Source organism: Zophobas morio, unplaced genomic scaffold (assembly GCF_036711695.1).
Source record: "Zophobas morio isolate AGI-343-1 ecotype UQ-CSIRO unplaced genomic scaffold, CSIRO_AGI_Zmor_V1 ptg000024l, whole genome shotgun sequence".
NCBI classification, from domain to species: Eukaryota; Metazoa; Arthropoda; class Insecta; order Coleoptera; family Tenebrionidae; genus Zophobas; species Zophobas morio.
The window spans coordinates 10,160,946-10,182,591 of record NW_026972129.1 but is presented as its reverse complement, the minus strand read 5'-3'; the positions used below and the strand labels follow the sequence as shown (position 1 = coordinate 10,182,591).

General features: G+C 30.3%; 1 protein-coding gene across 2 annotated transcripts in view; it reads left to right on the top strand.

Annotated features, from left to right (window-relative positions):
• Positions 1-189: 189 nt before the first annotated feature.
• Positions 190-21,646, top strand: part of LOC135135130 (uncharacterized) — an 84,789-nt gene continuing 63,332 nt past the window's right edge. For both annotated transcript variants that reach the window (XM_064064127.1, XM_064064126.1), the window contains exons 1-3: positions 190-443; positions 10,155-10,772; positions 11,520-11,778. In XM_064064127.1, coding sequence (XP_063920197.1) covers positions 284-443; positions 10,155-10,772; positions 11,520-11,778 — 1,037 coding nt within the window. In that variant the 5' untranslated portion in view covers positions 190-283. The remainder of the gene's footprint in view (positions 444-10,154; positions 10,773-11,519; positions 11,779-21,646) is intronic.

Sequence of the window (21,646 nt, the reverse complement as noted above, 5' to 3'; positions counted from 1 at the left end):
TTAGATTGTTGGACTTGAATTTTCTTTCCTGCTTTTCCGTGTCCCAAAAAATAACAGCGCTTATCGGGGAATTAAAATAACAAAATTTCAGTTTTCAGCAGAGCTTTCAGCAGATATTGTTACGATATTTATCAGCAATACTGCGTGTTATAATAAAGTGGGGGCGCATGTGCGCATATCGTTTGTGATGGTTGTGTCAGTTTTGTTCAGTCAATGAAAATAGTCAGTTCACTAGCTGGGAATTTTAGCACCTCCTGTGACGTCGGTAGCGTCGCCCAATGGCATGTTGGGTTTCCTATTGATTACTTGGAAAAATGGCAGGACTGTGAAAACATATGGACTGAACCTCCTGGAAATATACAATATGAAATTCACTTTCATATGTATTGTCATCGTAATATCATGTAGTGTTTGTGCTTCCGGGGATCTGGAAATTTATCCGGGTAAGTTATATTCATATTTATCAATGGATTTTATCAGTCACCTGGAACGCGATGTGTTTTTGTGAAAAAAAAAACCGCCAAATATTTCAGACTATGTATAAATATGAATTCAGCTGTAGTATTAATAATCATAATACGATCTATGAAATTTGGGTTAAAATACCGTTTCCAAAAAAAAATATGCAAATGGTATTTCGTTAATTTATGTTATTATTGTCTAGATAATGTTCAGTTTACATATGTTGAATTACATTTTGCAATAGACGTAAGTTTTTCTTGTAAAATCAGGGAAATTTACCTCCAATTTTATTCAATATGTTTCTCCTTGGTCATATGTATCTTATTTTGTACTATAGTTAATGTTCAAGTTTACATTATTATATATTCGGACTATAATCCATGGCATGTAAAATGAGACATTTTTGGAAAATAAACAGTTTTAGTATCTTAGCGGGGAAATTCAGTCCCATTTGGAAAGATTACGTGGAAAAATATTGCGGTAGTATGACGGTAAAATTAGGAGATATGTTCGAATTTGCTAAGGAAACTCCTGGATTTTCATTTTTTTTCTAAATGCAAAATATATTCATTTTAAATTTTGAATATCAATATGCGGGTGATTTATTTTTGAGTTTGTGGATTCTGAAAAAATCTATTAAAATGAATACGTTTCCATAAAATAAAACAAGTAGGAAATTTCGCTCAATAAAAAACCATACGTTTGTTGTTCCAGATTTGAAATTCGAAATAGTTCATTTTTTTATGAAATAATTATTCCAGCACAATTATTGAAAGCAGCAACCCTTTGAATAACGAGAGACTCGATAAATTATTATTATTATTAATTTTGTTGTGAAATACGTAGTTTTATTTGTTTGTTTTTGTCATTAATATTTAACCATTTTATAGAGGGAACGAACCCCAAGAAACAAGTTTAGTAAACTTTTAATCAATAACTTTCTCTCTTATTATTTATATACGCCACAAATGTAACTAGTACTGAATTAAATTTATCGTGTTAAATATATAAACTGTGAGGGAAAATAATAATAAAATTTATTAAAGATTGAGCGCTGTGAAAAAGGCTACTGCCTTCAAGCAAGATTCTGTAATAAAATTGTCGGGAAATGCCTTGCGTTAAATGGGAAATAGGATCCCATGTTTTGTCGCATTTTTAAAGATTGCCTCAGAAATGAAAGGAGAAAAAGAGGCAAAAAGTGGAAAGACGGCGACCTAAGAAATTCAAAGTTATCTAAAAAAACTACTTTCACGTAACAATCCACTGCAAAAACAGCGGTGAATACTGTATATTTAAATTTAACCTTAAAATAACACCAGGTTTTTTACAAATTGTGAATTTTTTTTGTTGTTATGAATATTAAAGTGACAATTATTCTCAGTGGATAAATTACAAGAACTTGCTCACTCAATAGACTTTGTGTTTAAAATTTGATTATATTTCTGGTAATCAGTAAAAGTTTTAAGTATCTTGAATAACGAATAAAAAGAAAATTCATAGGTCATTATGACAAAACAAAACGAATCAATTATATACTGAGTCCTTCGCCTTAATTCAGTTAAAATGACTTTATATATACTGCCTGCATTAAATATAAATTTGGAATAAAAAAGTTACAACACAAAATCGAGCACAATTTTTGTTCTTTGTTTTTCAATAAAATTATTATTTTTGCTGTATAGCCAGTGTAAGATAATAATTATTAATTATTATACTTAAAAAATAAAAGTTGGCTTCATTTCCATCAAAATCGGAAATGCGTTTCATATTTAACAGATTTTTTTGTTCGTGTGGAGTTTTTTAGATAATTTTGATAGATCAGTTGATGCAACTTATCTCATATGACGAAATATAAAAAAACAGTATCAAAAGCTTCTAAAACGTAAGTCTTAAATTCAATTACTCGAGTTTCTCTGTGTTTTACAAACATAATATTAATAAAATTAAAGTATCATACCAGCTTTAATAAAATTTTTATGCGTAAACACGTTAGAAGCATTCTATTTAATTGGATAATTTACCTTTTTTTAAGTATGAACAAAAATTAATATTGGACACGATTACTTCTACAGTTTTCTTATATTGTTTTAAATACACCTATATTAAACAAACACACGACGTACGGAGGGAAGCAGCTCAACCAGACTTTAATTAGATTCCACAAATGTTCCAATAACAACAAAGTTTGAAACAGTTATCTACGCAACGAGTACGCGAAGTAGTACATTGGTTCACATGAATGAAGTTTTTTTTTATTTAGTGTATTCAAGAGAACTAAAGACGTTATACCACTGTGATTTCTCCATTCTATCTCGTCATTTATTATTTATTATAATATAGAATATTATATAAAATACGTTCTGTATTTGAATGAAAATAACTACACTGTTTTATCATTAAAAAATATTTCATTTTGACAAACACGAATTATGAACAAGTTATTTTCTTTACACAACAGTATATTATACCATGAAGACATTGAGAGTTATTATAGACACTTTTTTTTCTACGATGAATCAGAGGAATGAAAAATAACCACTTTATTTCGAAAATTTATTATTCGCAAATAGAAAAAATACTAAAAAAGTATTAAAATAATTAATATTATACAATAATACAAACCGAAGTGTCAAAAAATCATAGTTTAACAGAAACAATGAAAGATTATTTCTTTCGATAGGTCGTCACATTTGAGATGGTACACTTATTAAAATGCAATTGGGTTAGCATTTTTTAATATCATAGATGGATACTATTGTTGATGTTGATATAACAGTGTTTAATGAGTTGTTGCTTTGGCAGTATTCATTCGAATTCAAAATATGATTTCTTAGATTGATCTTATTTTGAATAGACTCGTCGATGTAACTTTCGGCCACTGTTGTGGATTTCCATCCACCGTGACGTTTTAGCGATGTTATACAGCGTGTTTAGAAAGGTACGTACAAAATAAAATCGGAAATTGGTCTAGAAGTATGGAAAGTAAAAAAAAATTCAAGTAAAAGTGTTCTCCTTTTAGAGATAAAAATTATTAAAATTTATGTTCAAATTTGTTGTAGGTACGCCTCTGATAAAAAGATCAGTTTTCGTTTCTATAGCAACATTTAGTCTTGACAAAAGTTTTGTTGTTACAGGATTTACTAAAATAAATTAATGTTACCTATTTATCCTTCACTAGCGTCTAAAATGGTTGGATAAGGGTTAATTTTTGTCCTTATAATTTTAATAACACAAAATAAGTTTTTGAGACTTCTTAGACTTCGCCAAAAACTGTCAATTTTGTTGTAAGTATGTTTCAATAACACCCTGTATAGAACTGCAACAAAAGCAGTGTCAGGTGTATAAACTTATTTGTTCCAAAGTTTTATATTTTGCATTTTCTGTTGACATAATTGATAAAAAATATGGGGTTATACGAGTTTTAGACGAAAATTTTTGAGTTACTGCAGGTATATTATTTCATTATACTTTTCCGTAACTGTGAATTTTTGTGTTGTTTTCGTTTTAGTATCTAGTACTACTAAAAGTGGCTAAAAAGATTTACATCTCAAAATTCCAACTTGTGTAGCTCATTTCTTTTGCAGGCTCTTGTAATGCCAAAAACACACATTGCTTTATTTCATTTGTTGAAAACGTTTAAGCCCTTTTGGGTACATATCCTTGGATTTTCTTTTCAATAGAATAAGACGTAAAATTTCGGATATCTGGTTCAGTCTACTTTATGTTTAATGTAGATTTCAAAATTGAGTAATATGTCAATAAACTTGTAGATTTTAATGTTTTAGATATTTACTAGCTGACCCGGCAAACGTTGTTTTGGCATATACATTATTTCTAGTGATTATTTTGGTAGTTAAATAAAAAATTAAATTAAAATAAATAAACAAATTATAATTAAATTAAATTATAAATTATACATAAAAATTTATCGTACGACAATGATTATATTCAACAGCCATCTTACAACCCTATTGCGCATCTGTGGATGAAAGTAAAGATACTAATATCGTTATTAAAAAATGGGGGTTGGTGGTAGAAGGGTGAAAATTTAGAGTTATATGAGTTATATGTATTTTTGATGCCAAATCTTAAAAAAATAAAAATAAAAAATTTTGTCCAAAAAATAAACAAAAAACTTTTTGGGTGGACCACTCGTATCACTTAGGGATATAAAAAATAGTTTACGACCTATTCTCAGACCTACCGAATACACACAAAAAATTTCATAAAAATCGATTAAGCCGTTTCGGAGGAGTTTGGGTGCATTTGGGTGCAAATACTGTGACATAAGAATTTTATATATTAGATGTAACTAAAGTGGAAAACGAAACATTAAGCGCGAGTTTGGAAAATTTACAGCGAAAGTAAACTGCGCTTCGAAAAAATTAGAACTAGTGAGTCAAGAGATTTTTTGCGTATGTAACATAACAAGATTTTTCCTACGACTGCAACTGTAATAAAAAAATATAGAAACATTGTTTGGACAGAACTTTTCTCGCACCTAAAGTACAACGAAACATATCCAGCATTTTCGAATAACTGTAAAATTTGATGTAAGTTGAAATAAAGATATGTACATAATCTTAAAATAATTGTAATGCTTATGATAACTTTAAAATATCTGCAAGATTTCAAAGCATTCGGTTTTACGGATTCAAAATTAAATTGCAAAATGTGTTTTATAATTTCGATTTTTTTTTTCAAAAATCTGGACGCCACAGTTAAAACTTAGTCATAAACTACAGATGTAGGACTATGTTATTTTGTACAATTTAAAACGCATTTACTGTGAACAATTTACCATCTAGATGATATTCGTAATATACATATAAAATTTAACAACAATCGGTCGAGTAGTTTCGGAGACTATCTAAAAATCCGGACAGACGGCAGACAGACAGACAGACGAACAGACGGAAAAGGTAGATCTAAACTGAACACAACATTTTGTTGCAATATTTATTTTTATTTAGATATACCTAGTTATTTATTATAATAATATTATTTATGGTAATATTATAATTTGAAACATTTTGTACTGTTAGCCCTTGCTCACCGAGAGTTGATAGCACAGTATTACTGGTATTTGTGTTAAATCAACAGAACAAGAGTCACCACTTTCATTAAATTTAACCGTTTTGTTACAAATAAAAGGTCCTATTTAGTTGCCTATGGAATTACCAATATAACTTTTGGCAACTGTTCATGGTGTCCAGCCACCATATCTTTTTATTTAGAGCAAATCCGCACCGGTAGCTAACATTGTCACAGAAGTCCTGTGGAAGCAATGGCTCGTAGAATATCTCAATTTAAATAAGGAAAAATTATTTGGGGCAAATGGCCACATGTATTGAAACCAATAACTTGATGTGACATTTGTTTCTTACATGCTGCAGATTTTCCTTTCCTTAACGGTGTATATTGTTTTATAAATTCCTGTAAAGTCCACTTCGTCATCACTGACCACTGTAAAAGTTTTCGTTATGTGAGTTTTGGAGCCGAGAATTTTGACAGTTGAAATGGACTTTTTTTCTTGAACATTATTTTCGTTTAACTCATAAAGTTCATTTCGACAACAAACCTCAGAAATACCAGTTTAGAGTAAACTGTTTAAAATTTAACTAACTGATTATCTTTATCACTAGAAATTTATCATCCGGTTTTTCCGGTGTTGTAACTTGGTTTCTTGACACAGTTTTCGACATTTTTGGCTTACGTCCAATTGTTTTTTGCTTCAAAAATCCTATTAAGTAATTTAGCATATTTCAGAATATTGGTGTTTTCTTTCCCGAAGAGTGTTGTTTCTTTTTCAACGTACTATAGATAGTCCAAAGGCTGATGGGTTTCATAAATTTTTATTTTTCCTTGAAAAATGCCAGCAAAACATTTTCTGAATACCTTGTAATATTTTAATAATTATAATTTATTCTATTTTGGACCCATAATCTTGTTTATAAGCACCAAATACGGTCATAAATTGGCACAAATCAGTTAAAAAAGCAACGATTGATTATTATTCATTCACATTAATTAATTAATTATTCAGACAAGCTTCGATATTCAACATTTAACAAATAAACAACAATTATTCATAACAATACGAGAATAATAGCCAGCTACGTATTGAAGTTCGCATAGGCACAGTTCACACAATCTTGCCAAAAATACTCAATATTTCGTTAAAAATATTTTAGAAACTAAAATAGAATCAAACTTTGTATCTACTACGAGCATAATTGTCGAATGTCGCCCTAGGGAATAATCTCCCTAATTATGCCCTTAATACATAAATAACTATAATAAACAGCTAACTACCAGAAATTACTTTGGAGCACTTTGAAAATACCTACATATTGTCAAAAAAACAGCAAATTTGAGGAAGCTGTTGACAGGTTATTATGGTATTCAACAAATACATGATCGTGAATATTCATGTGTTACTTATTTATTATTTTATATGTTTTACTTTTCAAGTATATAAATGATATTGATTAAAATGATTAATGTCTGAGGTATGTCAATGAGGTGGAAAGATAACTTGTAAAGGCAGACGTAGGAAAAATGTATGTTTTATAGACAAGGCAAACAATTTTTTATACCCGTGCACCGTGAAAATAATTATGTCATTGACTGTTATTAAGTGTCAGCTTTATTCGTCTGTTAAAAAAAGTTATTTATGTATATATAATATAATTAATATAATATTTGATTCCAATAGCATTAAACGAATATGTATTTTAAATTTTTTCCTCAAAGTAACATTCACATTATCTATGTAAAAAGCTATCCATTCTTCGTTATACTGATGTTTGTAATTTATTATTGTCATAGAGCACGGAAATAGACTGAATTAATGTAAATTCTTTGTTTACAAATGTTTGTAACTTTTCACATTACTCTGTAAAAGTTTGTATATTAAAATAAATAAAACACAAATCAAACATGTAATTTTTCATTCTGACGTGTTTAAATTCTCGACGTCAGCTTGAAGTGATACCCCAATTATTACAAGAATTCCATTTAATCCTATCTACCTACACGTTCAACTTTCGTTTAATGAAGGTACATACATACAAGAGTTTCAGCATTATTCTTTTTTATCAATTATATTTTCATGTCATTTCAATTATTCAAAACCTTTTATGTTCTTTTTATGGACACATTGCTGCAAAGTAATTTCGTTGTTCAGACATTTAACTTATAATTGTAACATTGGGACGTGTTACAACGTTAAAAATTATTTCACGTAACGATCGCATGGAAGTTGAAACACATACAGTACATGTTAACTTTATACATACATCGCTATCAGGATATCTTTTATTCTGACCGGATGTATTTTGTGATAGTGGTCGAGTATACCAGTACTTACGCAGAACACCATATACCTACACAACCAAAGTAGGTACACTTGAATTTTTAATAGAACACTATCTTTAAAGTGTCTGTTTTGGTTCGACTTATACATAATAACGACTTTATTTTTAGAAAATTCAAAATGAGTTTTAAATAATGAGCGCTACGTAGCAAATGCTTGTAAAAACTGATGAGCTGTCGAAAATTTTTTCTTTTCAAAAAGTTGTTATTTTTAATATTTGAGAAACATTTGTTATTCTTGATGTTGGCATCGCACAGGCACTTGAATAATTAAACTATTTAAAAACAGTTTCATTTAAAAATATTGATAACCGCCTGTTTGTTTTCGAGGTGGGAGGCTAAGTAAATGTTAACTCTCAATGTAATTTTGATACGTATACAAAGCTAACCACAAACAATGTGGAGGAATCGTATTTTAAACAAAAAATCTGAACGACGGAAATTCTATACTACTCTCAGATGATGAAGTTGAGTCGCTAAAATAAGATATTTCCGTACTAAATTGAATACACTAAACATTAGATTTTTAGTTAGATTTAGTCGAAAGTAGCTACCACTTTCTACTCCTAGTTTAAATGTAGCTTCAGCAAGTTTCCCTAAATTTTGTTTTAGTTCCACTATATTACTATTATTTTACTTAGATCCGTTGAAAGGAGCGCTGAAGTGAAATTAGCTTGCCCCCCCTCTGTGATCTGACATCTTTAATAATAACCTAGTTCAAATCGTATATTATGAACTCCTGCTAACTTCACTAACCAGAAAGCCATGCTAAGACACAGAAATAAAAAATACCTAAAATCCTATTAAAATTTATAGGGAGCTTTTATTAATATAGATAATAGCTTTAGCAGGCTTTGTTGTACACAATACGTGTTTATGACACGCATTCAAGCAATTGAAATCGTAACATCTATTTCTGCTGTTATTTTATGTGGAAATATGAAATTTTACATTTATATATATGTGTATATACAGAATGTCCTAGATAAAAACGCAAACCTAATTTTTTTTCAAGTTACAAGCTCGCGGAGTTTTACTTGGGATACCTATATACATATGTATAATTATTTCAAATTATTTAGACAGAATTTTCTCGCTCCCGAATCGCAATTAGTTATGGGAGCCCATTTTTTTTTTAAAAAATTATAAAACAAAAATAGAGGTGAATTGTAAACTTAAATATATAGGAGCATGCTATGCGTATATATGAAGTCAGATTTTTATAATAAAATTTTGTGATTATATCGTCAATAATAATAACAACAACGGTTCTGTTGTCTGTTTGTTCCCAGAACTTGTTTTGATTTAATCAGTTAAATATGGCCTCATTTAATAATTTTTCGTGTACACCGTTCTAAAAATTGTTGGCAAGTTATTTGAACTGAACTTCCGTCGGCTCTAAAGCATAACCAAACAAATCAGTTTCTTAAACAATTTATGAAATTTGATTCTGTGAGTTTTATTTGTTTATGATAACCCCTGTAAGTTAAGAAAAAATAAATGTACACAATATTTTGTAGATTTTAGACAGTTTTTGGAAGAGATAACCAAAAAACTTATAATTGGCGATTCGCTATATTCACCATAACCTAAGTAATCACGTTTGTTTTAATTTTTTTTTTAATTTTGAGGTTCTAGAGATTCATAGTAGACAGCTTCTAAAAGTTTTAATGAAAGGATAAAGTGACACAAAGCGTCAACAATCTACGCATAAAATATGGACAGAGTCCTTGATATTAATCTGGAGAATGTAAGCGCTTGTTGGAACTTAAAGTGGGTATGCTCTCCCTCTAATTAAAATTTTATCCACGATTCACAAACTAGTTCATTTATGTAAATTTTTTGCCCTGTTTTTAAAGGAAAAGTTAAAATGCAAAAAAATTGAAATGCAAATTGCTTTTATTTTTAAGCGAAAAAAGAGACTACGCAAATTTGCTTAATTTTAAATAGAATTATTTTAAATTTTGTGATGGAATTAAAACGTATTAGATTACAAATAATGCTGTCCTGAAGTTTTAATGTATACACTCGTAATTGTAATTTACTGGTTTATTTTAATTGATTGTCGTGCTATTTTATTTATAATATCAAAAAAGTAGTAAATTGTTCAGAGTTTATAAAGACGGATGTATTCGTGCTTTATTTGCATTATCTCCATAAGGTGAATTTCGCCAAGCGGAAAACAAATTGAGAAAGTAAATTAATTCTCACTAACCGATGTCGGATATCTACCATCGATTTGTTTTAATTTCTTCAAGAATCTGTCACAAGTCCCACCAGTTCCACGTAATTTCTGAATAAAATTCTTTTCGCAGATTTGAAATTTGACTTGTCTTCTGAAGAACAACGACCGCGTTTAGAGAACGATGAAGATATCCCGCTTTATGATGAAAATTATCGGAGATGGCCCTGGGAGAAGCCGTTGTTTGAAAACTGGGGAACCAGAAAAAAAGAACAAAATTTTCCTTTAGAGCTTCCAGAACAATTACAAAAATTTCAAGAATTTTTAGACAGAAACCAAAATCAGTTTAACAGTGAAGAAGATCTTTCTCTTCCTATCGAGGACGCCTACAATGAGTACAAAAATATAGAAAAAAATCTCAATTACGACAGATTTAACTATCCCATCAATAGTCAGATTTTAGACGACGTTAGACCTTATCCACATGAAGACGATTTTAGTTTTGGCGAAGACGATATTGGGGACGAAATAAGGGAACACAGTATACAACATCAAAGACATGTTCATCAGCCGGCAACCTCCCATTCTAGTCACATGGAAAGTATTCCAGGCGAAGGAGTTGAAAAAAACACTGAAGAGGCGTCTGGAAAAGGCAGTCTGCTAAAAAATGCCAAATTGGTGGATGATCCAAGTCAGTTTGCATATCCTCCATCGGACGCCAGATTTTTTCAGAATGTCGAAACTGATAAAGGTAAAAATGTGTCATTTGTTCTTATATTTTAACAATTAATTAGATACTACTGCTTGCGTCACTAATTCTAGATAAGTTAGATAAAACATATTGATTACCTAGACAAAATTGAGTGGCTGTTAAAAACCAGAATGAATTGTGTTAATCACAAAGAAAAAGTTGAAATGTTCGAAAAATATGTAAATTATATGGTAATAATTTTAGTTCACTTGTATACCGAGTGATAATAAAGTCATGCATAAAATTTATTGCATAGATTAACTAAAATATCAGTAAACATATTGCATAATGGCTCAAGCACCTGCTTCAAAAGAAATTACTACAACAAACTTTGTTGTTTGCTTAGCAAATTGTGTAAGTTCGTCGCTAAATTCATTATTAATCATGTGATAGATTTTTAATATTTGACAGTTTTACGTCACTAGTGATCAATTTTATATGATGTCACTCTCCCTAGACTTGTCCAATTACAGTTAACACTCGAATTTTCAGTGATCTGATTAAGTAAAACATATATATAAATTTTGGAAAATAAAATTTTAAAAGTATTGAAGGAGAATAAGATCTTACGCTGTGTAGTTGAAACTTGGAGTTTTTAATTTGAACTACATATTTGTTTCGTCTTATAAAATATATTATAAATAATTTGTAAATCAGATTATGTATTATGTTATTTTATTTCCACTTTCAATAATAGAAAATGATTTTTTTCTCATCGAGCTGGCTACTAATTGAAGACTATTTTAGGTGATCAAAAAATCCAGTCAAAACTTCAACAGCTAGCAGACAATAATATACGACTGGCTCATCGGAGTGATGAAAGCGTAGGTAAAGAAGGCAGAAAAGAAGTGAAAGCGACTACAAAGGATGACCAAGTGGAAGTAGTTGCTGTTAAGCCGCAGCTTGCAACGAATGAATCTGCAGGAGTATACATAATTGCTGTGGTGGCTGGAATTAGCGCCGCTGCAACTGTTGGACTGATTGCAGTTGGAATTGGATGGTACAAGTAAGTAGTGTCATTATAAAAAACCGAAAAACTGTAAGAAATAATGAAACAAACTAGGAAGTGTCTGTACAAACAAAAACATCGCAATGGACATTTATTGCCTACAAGTGAAGTTAAAAGTGCTATAATTTTGTTTTATTTTTCGTAATGAGCCTTAAACGTATTCAAATATCTACTTGACCCAGATTTTTTTAAATTTAACAACCAGCTATCTAATTGATAAAAGTGACTAATAAAAGGCAATAGGAAATAGATGTGTCAAGGTTGTATACTTTTTAAGACAATCCATGGGTGTTTTGAATATAACAGAATTAAATCCCAAACTATTTCCTTAATATTTTACTGAAAACAAAACTTTGGTTGAACAAGATGTCTCTTAAAGAATATTTTAAAAAATAAGTTATATCGAGAACTTGCTGTCGAAGCACTTTTCTCTACTGTTTTGCTTCGGTTGCACGGAATCAGCGTTCCCTGCAAGTAATTCTTTTATTCTCAAGATTCTTTCTCATAATTCTAAAACCCATTTCATTTTGGAATTTTTGTTTAGAAAGAAAGTTGTCAACTGTGATTAGCATTAAGTATTATTAGTAAGATCTAATTATAAGTTTTGAGAGCGATTTAACGATTTGTGTGGCACATAGCACCCGCTTTGTCCCTTAATTTAACCATCAGTGTCTTAATTTAGATCTTATAAACTGAATTCGTTTTTCTACAAATGTGATTTTCGGAAGAAGATTTTAGTTTCAGCTTTTCTTATCATCTTAATTAAATAAATTTTTGCCCGAGTGAATATGCTTCCATAAAACCTTAGATAATAATTCAACTGAGGAAAACCGTGCCACTGTGGTGACTCCCACATTTAAAAAATTAAATATAAAATTAAGTCGTGCTATAATTTGGAGTTTTTAATTGCTTCTAATTAATTATAAACCAATCGAAAACCATTTAGGTGGGATAAATTTGTTCTTTTTTTAGACGAATACTTAAGAAACTCAAGTTCAAACGGTTTTTCATAACATATTTCATTTTTTTTTATAGGCCGACTGACATTTTGGTATTTATTTATAAATAACCTTCTTAGGGCTCATTAAACTGCTAATCTAATTTAAAATTTCATTTTTATTTTTAATTTTAATTTTATTTTAAAAACCCTATCTATGCTGTCACGAATACCAAAACGTGAGGTCAGTTATAAAAAATGAATTTTATTGTGCCGGTATTATTCGAAAAGACAGAGGTTCGTGGACGAGACTATGTTTAGCAAATAACGATATTTATTAATATAGCCCTATTTATTCACCACCTATAATCTATATAGTGGAGTGCCGTAAGACATAAAAATGTAAAAACCTCGGAACCCAGTTCCACTGAATGGATTTTCGTGAAACCTTTTCGATTACATTGTTAAAAGCTTAAATGAAAAAGTTTACCCATCAAAATTTGCCGATTTCTATTACAACAATTTATAACAACAATTAATTGAAGAACGAGAAAAATATGAAGGAAAAAAAAATTGTAGTGTAGATTTCAATTTTATATACAATAAATGATATTTGTACAATAACTTTAACATTAATTTATAATTTTTTAGCTAAAAATAACAAAGTTACAAAAAACAATTGATAATAAGGCAAGTTGCCCAAAATCGTATACATATCGGACCAAAGATACAAAAAATAGGTAAAATATACTGCATTAATAAAAAAATAAATGTTTATTATTTAATTTTATAAAAACTGAAAAATTTTGAGTCAATTATCTACATTATCATTGTCAATCTCATTCACTTTGATGATAGGTGATGGATTAGGACAACTATTGCCATTGCATTTTAAACAAGCTACAGTGTATTTCAAGCCACTCTTCCTGCACCCACAAGATGATACACATCCTGTTTTGTGTTCGTAAATAATCATTTTCAGTAAGGTCTGCGGAGCTGATATAGTTACGTCATTAATTCTGGTATCAGTATTTCGCTTTCATATTTCCAATCCCATTCTTCTGGTAATATTTCTCTTCCGAGCCATGCAGGTATACTCTTTTGAAGTGCCTAAAAGCGACATCTGCAGTAGGTACCAAAGACGGTAATTTAACGCAGCTATTTTTAGCTGTTGCTTTTACAAAAGAGCTGTAGCTTAAGATATTTAGATCTTTTATTTTTGAGGGGCAGCGTATAAGGCAAGGGCGCATGTAACATGAGCTTTAAAAATGTTATGGCGTCTTTGCATTCATTTTCAAAAACTGCTGCAGCGTTTTGTAAGTCCAGTCGTTGCTCTAAATTTTTTGCAAACATATTTTTCCCCGTTGCGAGAAAGGGGACTTCGTGTCACACCCAGTGAAAGAATCTAAAAAAGGGATATGCTGTTTACACTTTGGTAATACTATTTCCAAGCTTTTAGATAAGTATACTTTTTGTGGTGTTTGGCCTTTTGCTGGTTTTTGAAAATAAATTTCTCAATCTGTTAGTAAAAGCGCAGTCAGTAAAACTAGTACACATCGTCAGAAACTACAACGTTTTCGGATTGCAAATTAATTTCGGTTTCAATTATTAAGTATTAATCGGTCGGCATTAGTTTCCACTTGACAAGAAAAAATTTTATTTTCCGCAAGTGTGCTTCGTAGCATATCTATGAGGCTCCTCTTATTTTTGGCGTTTGCTAAAAATTTTTCTTGTCCTATTTTGAGAGGCGTGTTTTTGTGGAATACGATGTCATTACGTACATGCATTTTTTTTTAGAGCGACGAGTTCTTTCCATCGATTTTGAGGTATTTTTTTGACACCTGCAACGGTGTATTAACATCCCAACATCAATTACGTATGAAAATTTTTGTACATTGTTAACATTCACCGTCATTTCTGGGAATAGGTCATAAAATGCAGATTTTTTTGTTTTACGTATTTCGTCATCTTCAAAAAGAGCAAGAGAATAAGGAGCTAATTCGAAAGTCATGTGGATTTTAAGTTCTTCATCCGATTTTTTTTAAATGCAAATACGTTGAAATAACAGTAGTGGTTCAATCAGAATGATATTATCATCCACTGTTATTTTGCTTGAGAAAGCCAATAAAGGAATAATTTTATTATAATAATCAAAATAATAAAAAACAGAACATGTTTTTTCGAAATGCACAAAAATAGCTACGTGTTTAGCCTAGCTAGTTGCAACGTGTACTATTATGTTGCGCCCGACATCAAACATCTTCTGAGGCCCCAAGGACAGGTTTGTACTAGTTATCTTATGAAAAATCTAACTTTAAGAGCAAAAAATTTCGAGTTTTTAATAGAAAATGAATGAAAACCCAGAAAAAATTATTATTATTTATTTTAATAATTAAGAAATTGAGATCGGCAAAAATAAATGGGTAAATATTTTAGTATTTAGTGTTAAAAACACATTCCAAAAGGTTTTACAAAAATCCATTCAGTGGAACCGGGTTCCGAGGTATAAACCTTACGGCACTCCACTCATAATAGTTTTCTCAAACGTAACGGTGATTGTGAATAGAAATAATTTAACAATATTATTTTATCATCGACACTATCAGTGGATACTACCAGAAGACCATTGTTCATGCTTTGAATCTTTGTTTTCGCAGTAGTAAAACTGAATGCTTGAAGTCCAACCTGTTTTGATCTGTGGGCAACATTATAAAGCGTAGTGCTGTCATATACCACAAACAGTTATATTTATCTATCTACATGCGTTCCAAATTAAATGTTTAAAATAAACTTTGTTATCTCCCTCTACACGTAACAGTAAAATATAATATATTCCACTATTTTGTGGTAGGAAATGAACAGATTCATTTTGTACATTTAATTTGGAATGAATATCAATTTATCTCTAATATCATTTCTGGGATTGTAATAATAAATTATTTTTCCGTCAACCTTTACCATAAATGTTATTTTACGTACTTATTTTCGGACGAAAAATGATACTTTTCTGAATACTTAACATTTTTCGCCCGCAAACATTTTTGTTCGCTCAGCTGGTGTGGGGTCGGTGTTTAGCTTATTTTAGCAACGTGTACGATTAAGATAAACATTTTAATTGTCATTTTGAGTATTATAATTAAAATAAAGAGTTGTTGCACTTAAAGGAATGTATGTATTATATTGATTTTTAATTTGCTAGAATTGGGAATATCGTACCCTGCAGAAAACTTTTTCGTCTTTGGTACATAAATAGCTATTCTGTTGATATGTAATTTTGTAGAGCAAAGCTATATCGAATTAAATGGTTCATTTTGAAAAGTGAACATTTCTATATTTTTGACAAATTAATGTTGTTTACTTCCTGAGCGTAAGCTAAGGGGGGAAGTATTGTACTTAGATGTTTTCTCGACGTTTCATGATCCCTAGAGTACGATTAGATAGATAATCTCCGAAACTATTGCACCGATAAACCGATTGTTGTCAAATTTTATATGCATTTTAGGAATAGGTGTGGTGTAGATGCTAAAACTGCTCTTGTAATGATTAGTAGTTCAATGACTTGTAAACAGTGCATTAATTGTTAAGGCATCTGGGTATTTGGTTTACGAATTTTCCGCAAATAATACAGTTGTAGTGCAACGTTTCAGAAGTTTTGTAATTCGTTCTTTTTTAGGAAATCTTTTAATATTGGGAATGGTTCGTTCAAGTTTAATTTATACGTCAATGGTCTGCATTATTTTTTAAAATTCAATTTTGGCAAGGAGGTTTTCGTATACTTATGGAAAATTAAATTATTATATATCATACAATTACCGATCAGATGTTCTCCACAATATTGTGTATATGTTCAAACCCATTGACTTCATGTTGTGAGATAGCAGGACAATACAACAAAGCACCATCTGTGCTCTTCGAGAAAATTGATCTAATAAAAAGAACAGTGGCTTGTAGAGGAAGATTGCCGCTAAAGTACTTCATAGATTGGTAAACTTTTTCGCTTTAAAAATTATTACCGCCAATTTGATCTAATCACATAAAAACCGTCTATGATTTCGTAATCTGCTACGACTACAGTCCGAATTACAGGACGATTTTTATTATCGTTAACCAATTGCATCGTGATATATTACCAGGTTAATAATTTGCTAGTTAAAACTGGTGCCTTTACATTAAAAGCAAACACACCTTGGAATAATTCGGTTTTAAAATCATCAGATACCTTATAGAATGACTATACCTATCGAAAAACGATATTTAAATCATTTTTTACAGTATTTTAAATATATTAGATTTCCAGGCTTTAACGCTCTGTTGGAGACTTTTCAGGTTTGGTAAGGAAATGGGATCGGTTTCAGAGCGTTCAGGCAGTAAAGAAGTGAAGCAAATGCCTCAAAATGCAACTATGAAAGTCCATAAAATATAACTTTGAAGGGTAGTAGAATTCGAATGTCAAACTCTCACGAATTGAAGAAAACAAGAGCCTATATCAGTCAATCGGGCACTCCGGATTTTTGTTCATGATGGGGCTATTTTTTAATATAGTTGGTAAACTAAACATATGTGGTTAATTTCCTTTATAAGTCAAGTCCGGTCATAGTTGTTTCAGTCATATATCTTTTTTAGATCAGAATACATTGAATTCAGTAATTTGGAGGCATTTTGAAATAAACAAGTTAACGCTAACAATTCTAAACTTTTATTTTTAAACTGACTAATGGGAATGAATAAATATTTCGACATTCGTGTATTTACAGATCATTACATGAACAGACCAACCATCAATACTCATGTATTTTTGGCAATTTCCTTTGATACTATCTCATAATAATCTAAATAAAAATGATCAACCTACCTTTTGCTTTTATATGTTAACAGAGTCTTGTTGTGTATCTCAATTTTATATAAAAACAGTCCATGACTCACGTGTTTCTGGTCTGTTTGTCCGTCGGTTTGCCTACCTGCCTATATTTAAATACTTCTTTTTCTAGTTATGTTACGTTGTGTTACTTAGGCAACTGAGTATTTAGTGATTATTTAGTTAATCATAATCACAATCATAAATATTATTCGTGCTAACAAAAAATTTACGCACATTAAATGAAGGTAATACCTATATAGACCAAAGATTATTTTCCAAAAATGAATAAGAATTAATAAGTACTGCTAAATTGTAACGCCAGGTCCACAAATTTATTACTTATGAATTCATCTGCTGAATAAAATGCCTTTCTCATCAAATATCATTTCATATTTTTTGAAAATAATAATTATTATTATTACATTATTACGTATAACTAAGTAATGTATCAGGTACAATATTCAAAAATTGTATGCACTAATTAATAATAAATTCTAAACAACGATACGTGTATAACGAAGGAAATGTAAGTCTTTTTACATAAAGTAGGTACTCTTTACAGTCTTGTCTGTACCCTATATTGGCTATTGTTCTGATCGACCTTCTTGGAGGTAAAAGGGCCTTAATAAAGAAGATTAGTGTCCCTATACTAAAACAGAATAATCAAGAAAACAGTGTATCAGAGGAGAGCAGCGTAATACAAACAGTTTAAAGAGATCTCATTAGCTAATTTTCTTAAATGAGCAGTTTTTTTAAATTTTTATCTGGTATAGAATCACCGTGCTGACACCAATTAAGTTCTTTACTGATAATGATGCGTATGTCTTTGTAATTCCACACATTCGTTGCAAACATTCCCATGATACAATGTGAAGAGCACTAAAACGATTTTCTTTTTATTTAAATGGAGTCTGTTTGCATTAAATCAGTCTTCCGCCTGCCTCATACAGTTTTTATTGGCGCTGTAGCCGAAATTATTTCACCTGTTGTACCAGTACAAGTATCGTCAGTGGAAAGTGTTACATCAGCTTTTGTAAAGATGGTTTATATTAAACCAAAACAATATTGATCCCAAGATGGACCCTTGGGGAACCCCGTAATTAACACAATTAACTCATAATCAGGTTTATTTTTGAAGGTTCGAAATTATAGTAACACAATTTCCCTCAGGGTGAGTGAGTTAGCCAATCAAAAGCCTTGCTGAAATCCAAGAAACGGGTTGAGTAATATTCTTTACGTTGGAAATTCTGGATGGTCTTATGGATTAGCACGTAATTCTCGAAAAAACTATAAATTGTAAAATTGTATCTAATTGGCAATATATCATTTACCTTTTTTATATATAGTAACAACGCTAGCTGTTCTGAGACAATCAGGGAATTAACTCCTTTCAATCCAGCAGTTTATTAGATTGGTAAACGTCTGTATTAAAATATCTTTGACGAATTTATAGAGAGACATTGTAAATCCATAAATATCTATAGACTTACTATTTCGTAAGTCGACAAAAGCGTCTTGTACTGGAATATAAGGTACTTGTTTAAAATTAGGTGATCTATTTATTTTTGGTACATTTAATATTCGTAAAAAAAAGCATTAAATTCATCAGGTCTTATCGCAGAGCTTTGTTTGATTTGTTTTTTTTTTTTGGGTTTTTACAGTTGAGTAATCCCTACATTGTTTTTTTTTAGCATAATGTGTTTAGATATCATTAGCTTGTTTTTTTTGCATGTTTAAAAGCTATATTGTATTTATATGTAAATTCCATTAAGATCGATCTGAGTTCTAAAGTTCCGTGTAATATATATTAATGTTTCTCTCTTTTTTTTGAAGTTTCGTTGAAGACTAATTTATTACTGGGAATTTTGCGTGTATTAAAGAGGATTATAGTTTTTAGAAGAAATGAAATGTAAATTATAGTTATATAAGATGATGTTAATGAATACATTAAACTTATTCTTAACGGCAATATCAGAAATTACAAAATCTCAATTAACCGCATCTAATAAATCGCAACAAATTAATTTACCGAAATCCATAAGGGGTCTTTTAATTTTGAATTGTTTTTTTTGTGTCTTAAAAATTTGGGAGATATTAACCGCTATGGCTCCATGATCTGATAGATATGTCAAAACAACTTACTTTTATGTTTTCGCATGAGAAATTACAAAAGACATTGTCAATGCAGGGATTTTCCTTTGTTGGAAATGTCACTAAAGGTTAGAAACCATAATTGAACAAGAGATCACAAAATATTTGTGACTTTACGTTGTTTTGTATGAAAATGAAGGTTGAAGTCACCTCCAATCAATACGCGCTTCTGCTTATATTAATTAATAATATTAATTAAATTATGTATAAAACCACCAAAACCACCACTAGGGGATCTGTGCAATGATATTAATAATATAATTAATGCATCTACTTTAGCTACATACGAGTATATGCCAGTTAACAACTGACAATGAATTTTTACGGGTATTATTTAGCTGTGGTAGATATTCGATTGTAGAATAGAATCGCACCGAATGTGAATCACTCTCGAAAAATAAGCGTTTGCATTAAAATTATAATTCTCAGGCACTCTGTTTCATTATTATTTATCAGCTAGTGCTTACTTGGGCACAAGACACTAAAATTATGATTATTTAAAGGAGCATTTAGGTGGCTAGTTTTGTTCTTCATGTAATGTATGTCTTTTGAAAAACAACAAACTCTTCTTAGATATTTTTTGATTTTGCGGTGGTTGCTATGGTGTTATTACACTAAACTTTATTTTAGCCTGAGGGCGTTACACATGTTTTTTTTAATACTTCTCATTTTAGGTCAAAACGTGTGTGGTTAATGTCTAATAAGTCTAATTTCAAAGTTTTCAAATTCTTGTTTGCTTTGAGGTAATTAATACATGACTTTTCTTCTTTATAACAATAAACTTTCACGTGATCACAATTCTTTACAATATTTCGCTGTATGATTGTAACCACCACATTTTATCGTCGAATTATTCCAAAATGTTTAGAAATTGACATTCATCCCAATTTACAAGAACTGTTTTTAATTTGATAAATTCTAAAAATGACGCTGGATCGAGTTCTACTGTTGTCACACATTTAGATTACATTTTCTTACAGATAACAAGTTTCCGTATTTTTATAGGCTCCTTCAAAGTAATATTTTGCCTGTTAAGCGTCCTTTTGGGGACTTTTCAAAGTATGACGGACTTAATTCAATAATTTTTAGTTTCCGGATTTTGGAACCGTGTAATCATCGCCGAGCTTTTGCATACGAAAGTTTGCGGTTTACTAATATCTTCTTTCTTGTTGCAGCCGATAACAACATCTCCATTTCTCAGTTGTGATTTACTTCTACGTCTTCGGTAACAGGATCATTTTTTTGTTGTAATGATTCTAGAACCACTTTACTGGTTGTCGCAGCTCACATTTTAGAAATGATAATTATTTCTGTGTATAAGATCTCATTTTCCACTCGTAGTTTTACTATAATTTACCTCTTGGAATTTCGCACAATTTTCAGACGTGTCAATAATCAGTTCATCATCCACTAGTGGTAGCAGTGTGTAATGTTCATCTCGTTGTCAGCTAATAGTTCACGCTTTTTCCTTCGAATTACCAATACATGGACAATACTTTTATGGTAAATATATTTACACTTTGAAGTTACCCCTTTTACAAACTTTTTCAATCATCACTATTTGTTGTTGGAGTTATATCGCAGAGTATAATACATATATTTAGATACATGGTTCTACTGATTGTATAATATAGTTCAAAATTTTCGTTGGAGTTTTAGTTTTATCATTTACACGATATTGTTAAAATACTAAACTACAAGTGCCGTTAAAGTCTGACGGTAACGAAAAACTGTTTTTCTTTGCTCAATATTTTGTGTGTTGTATAATATTAATATGTGTATTCTCATGGCTATAGCAAATTACTAAAATGTGTTTGGTCACACAGAAACATCTTAAAAAAATTGTAAATGGTAGATTACAATCAAATTTGTACTAACCACTATTCATATTTTTTTTCTTATTGCGTGACAATTTAAAT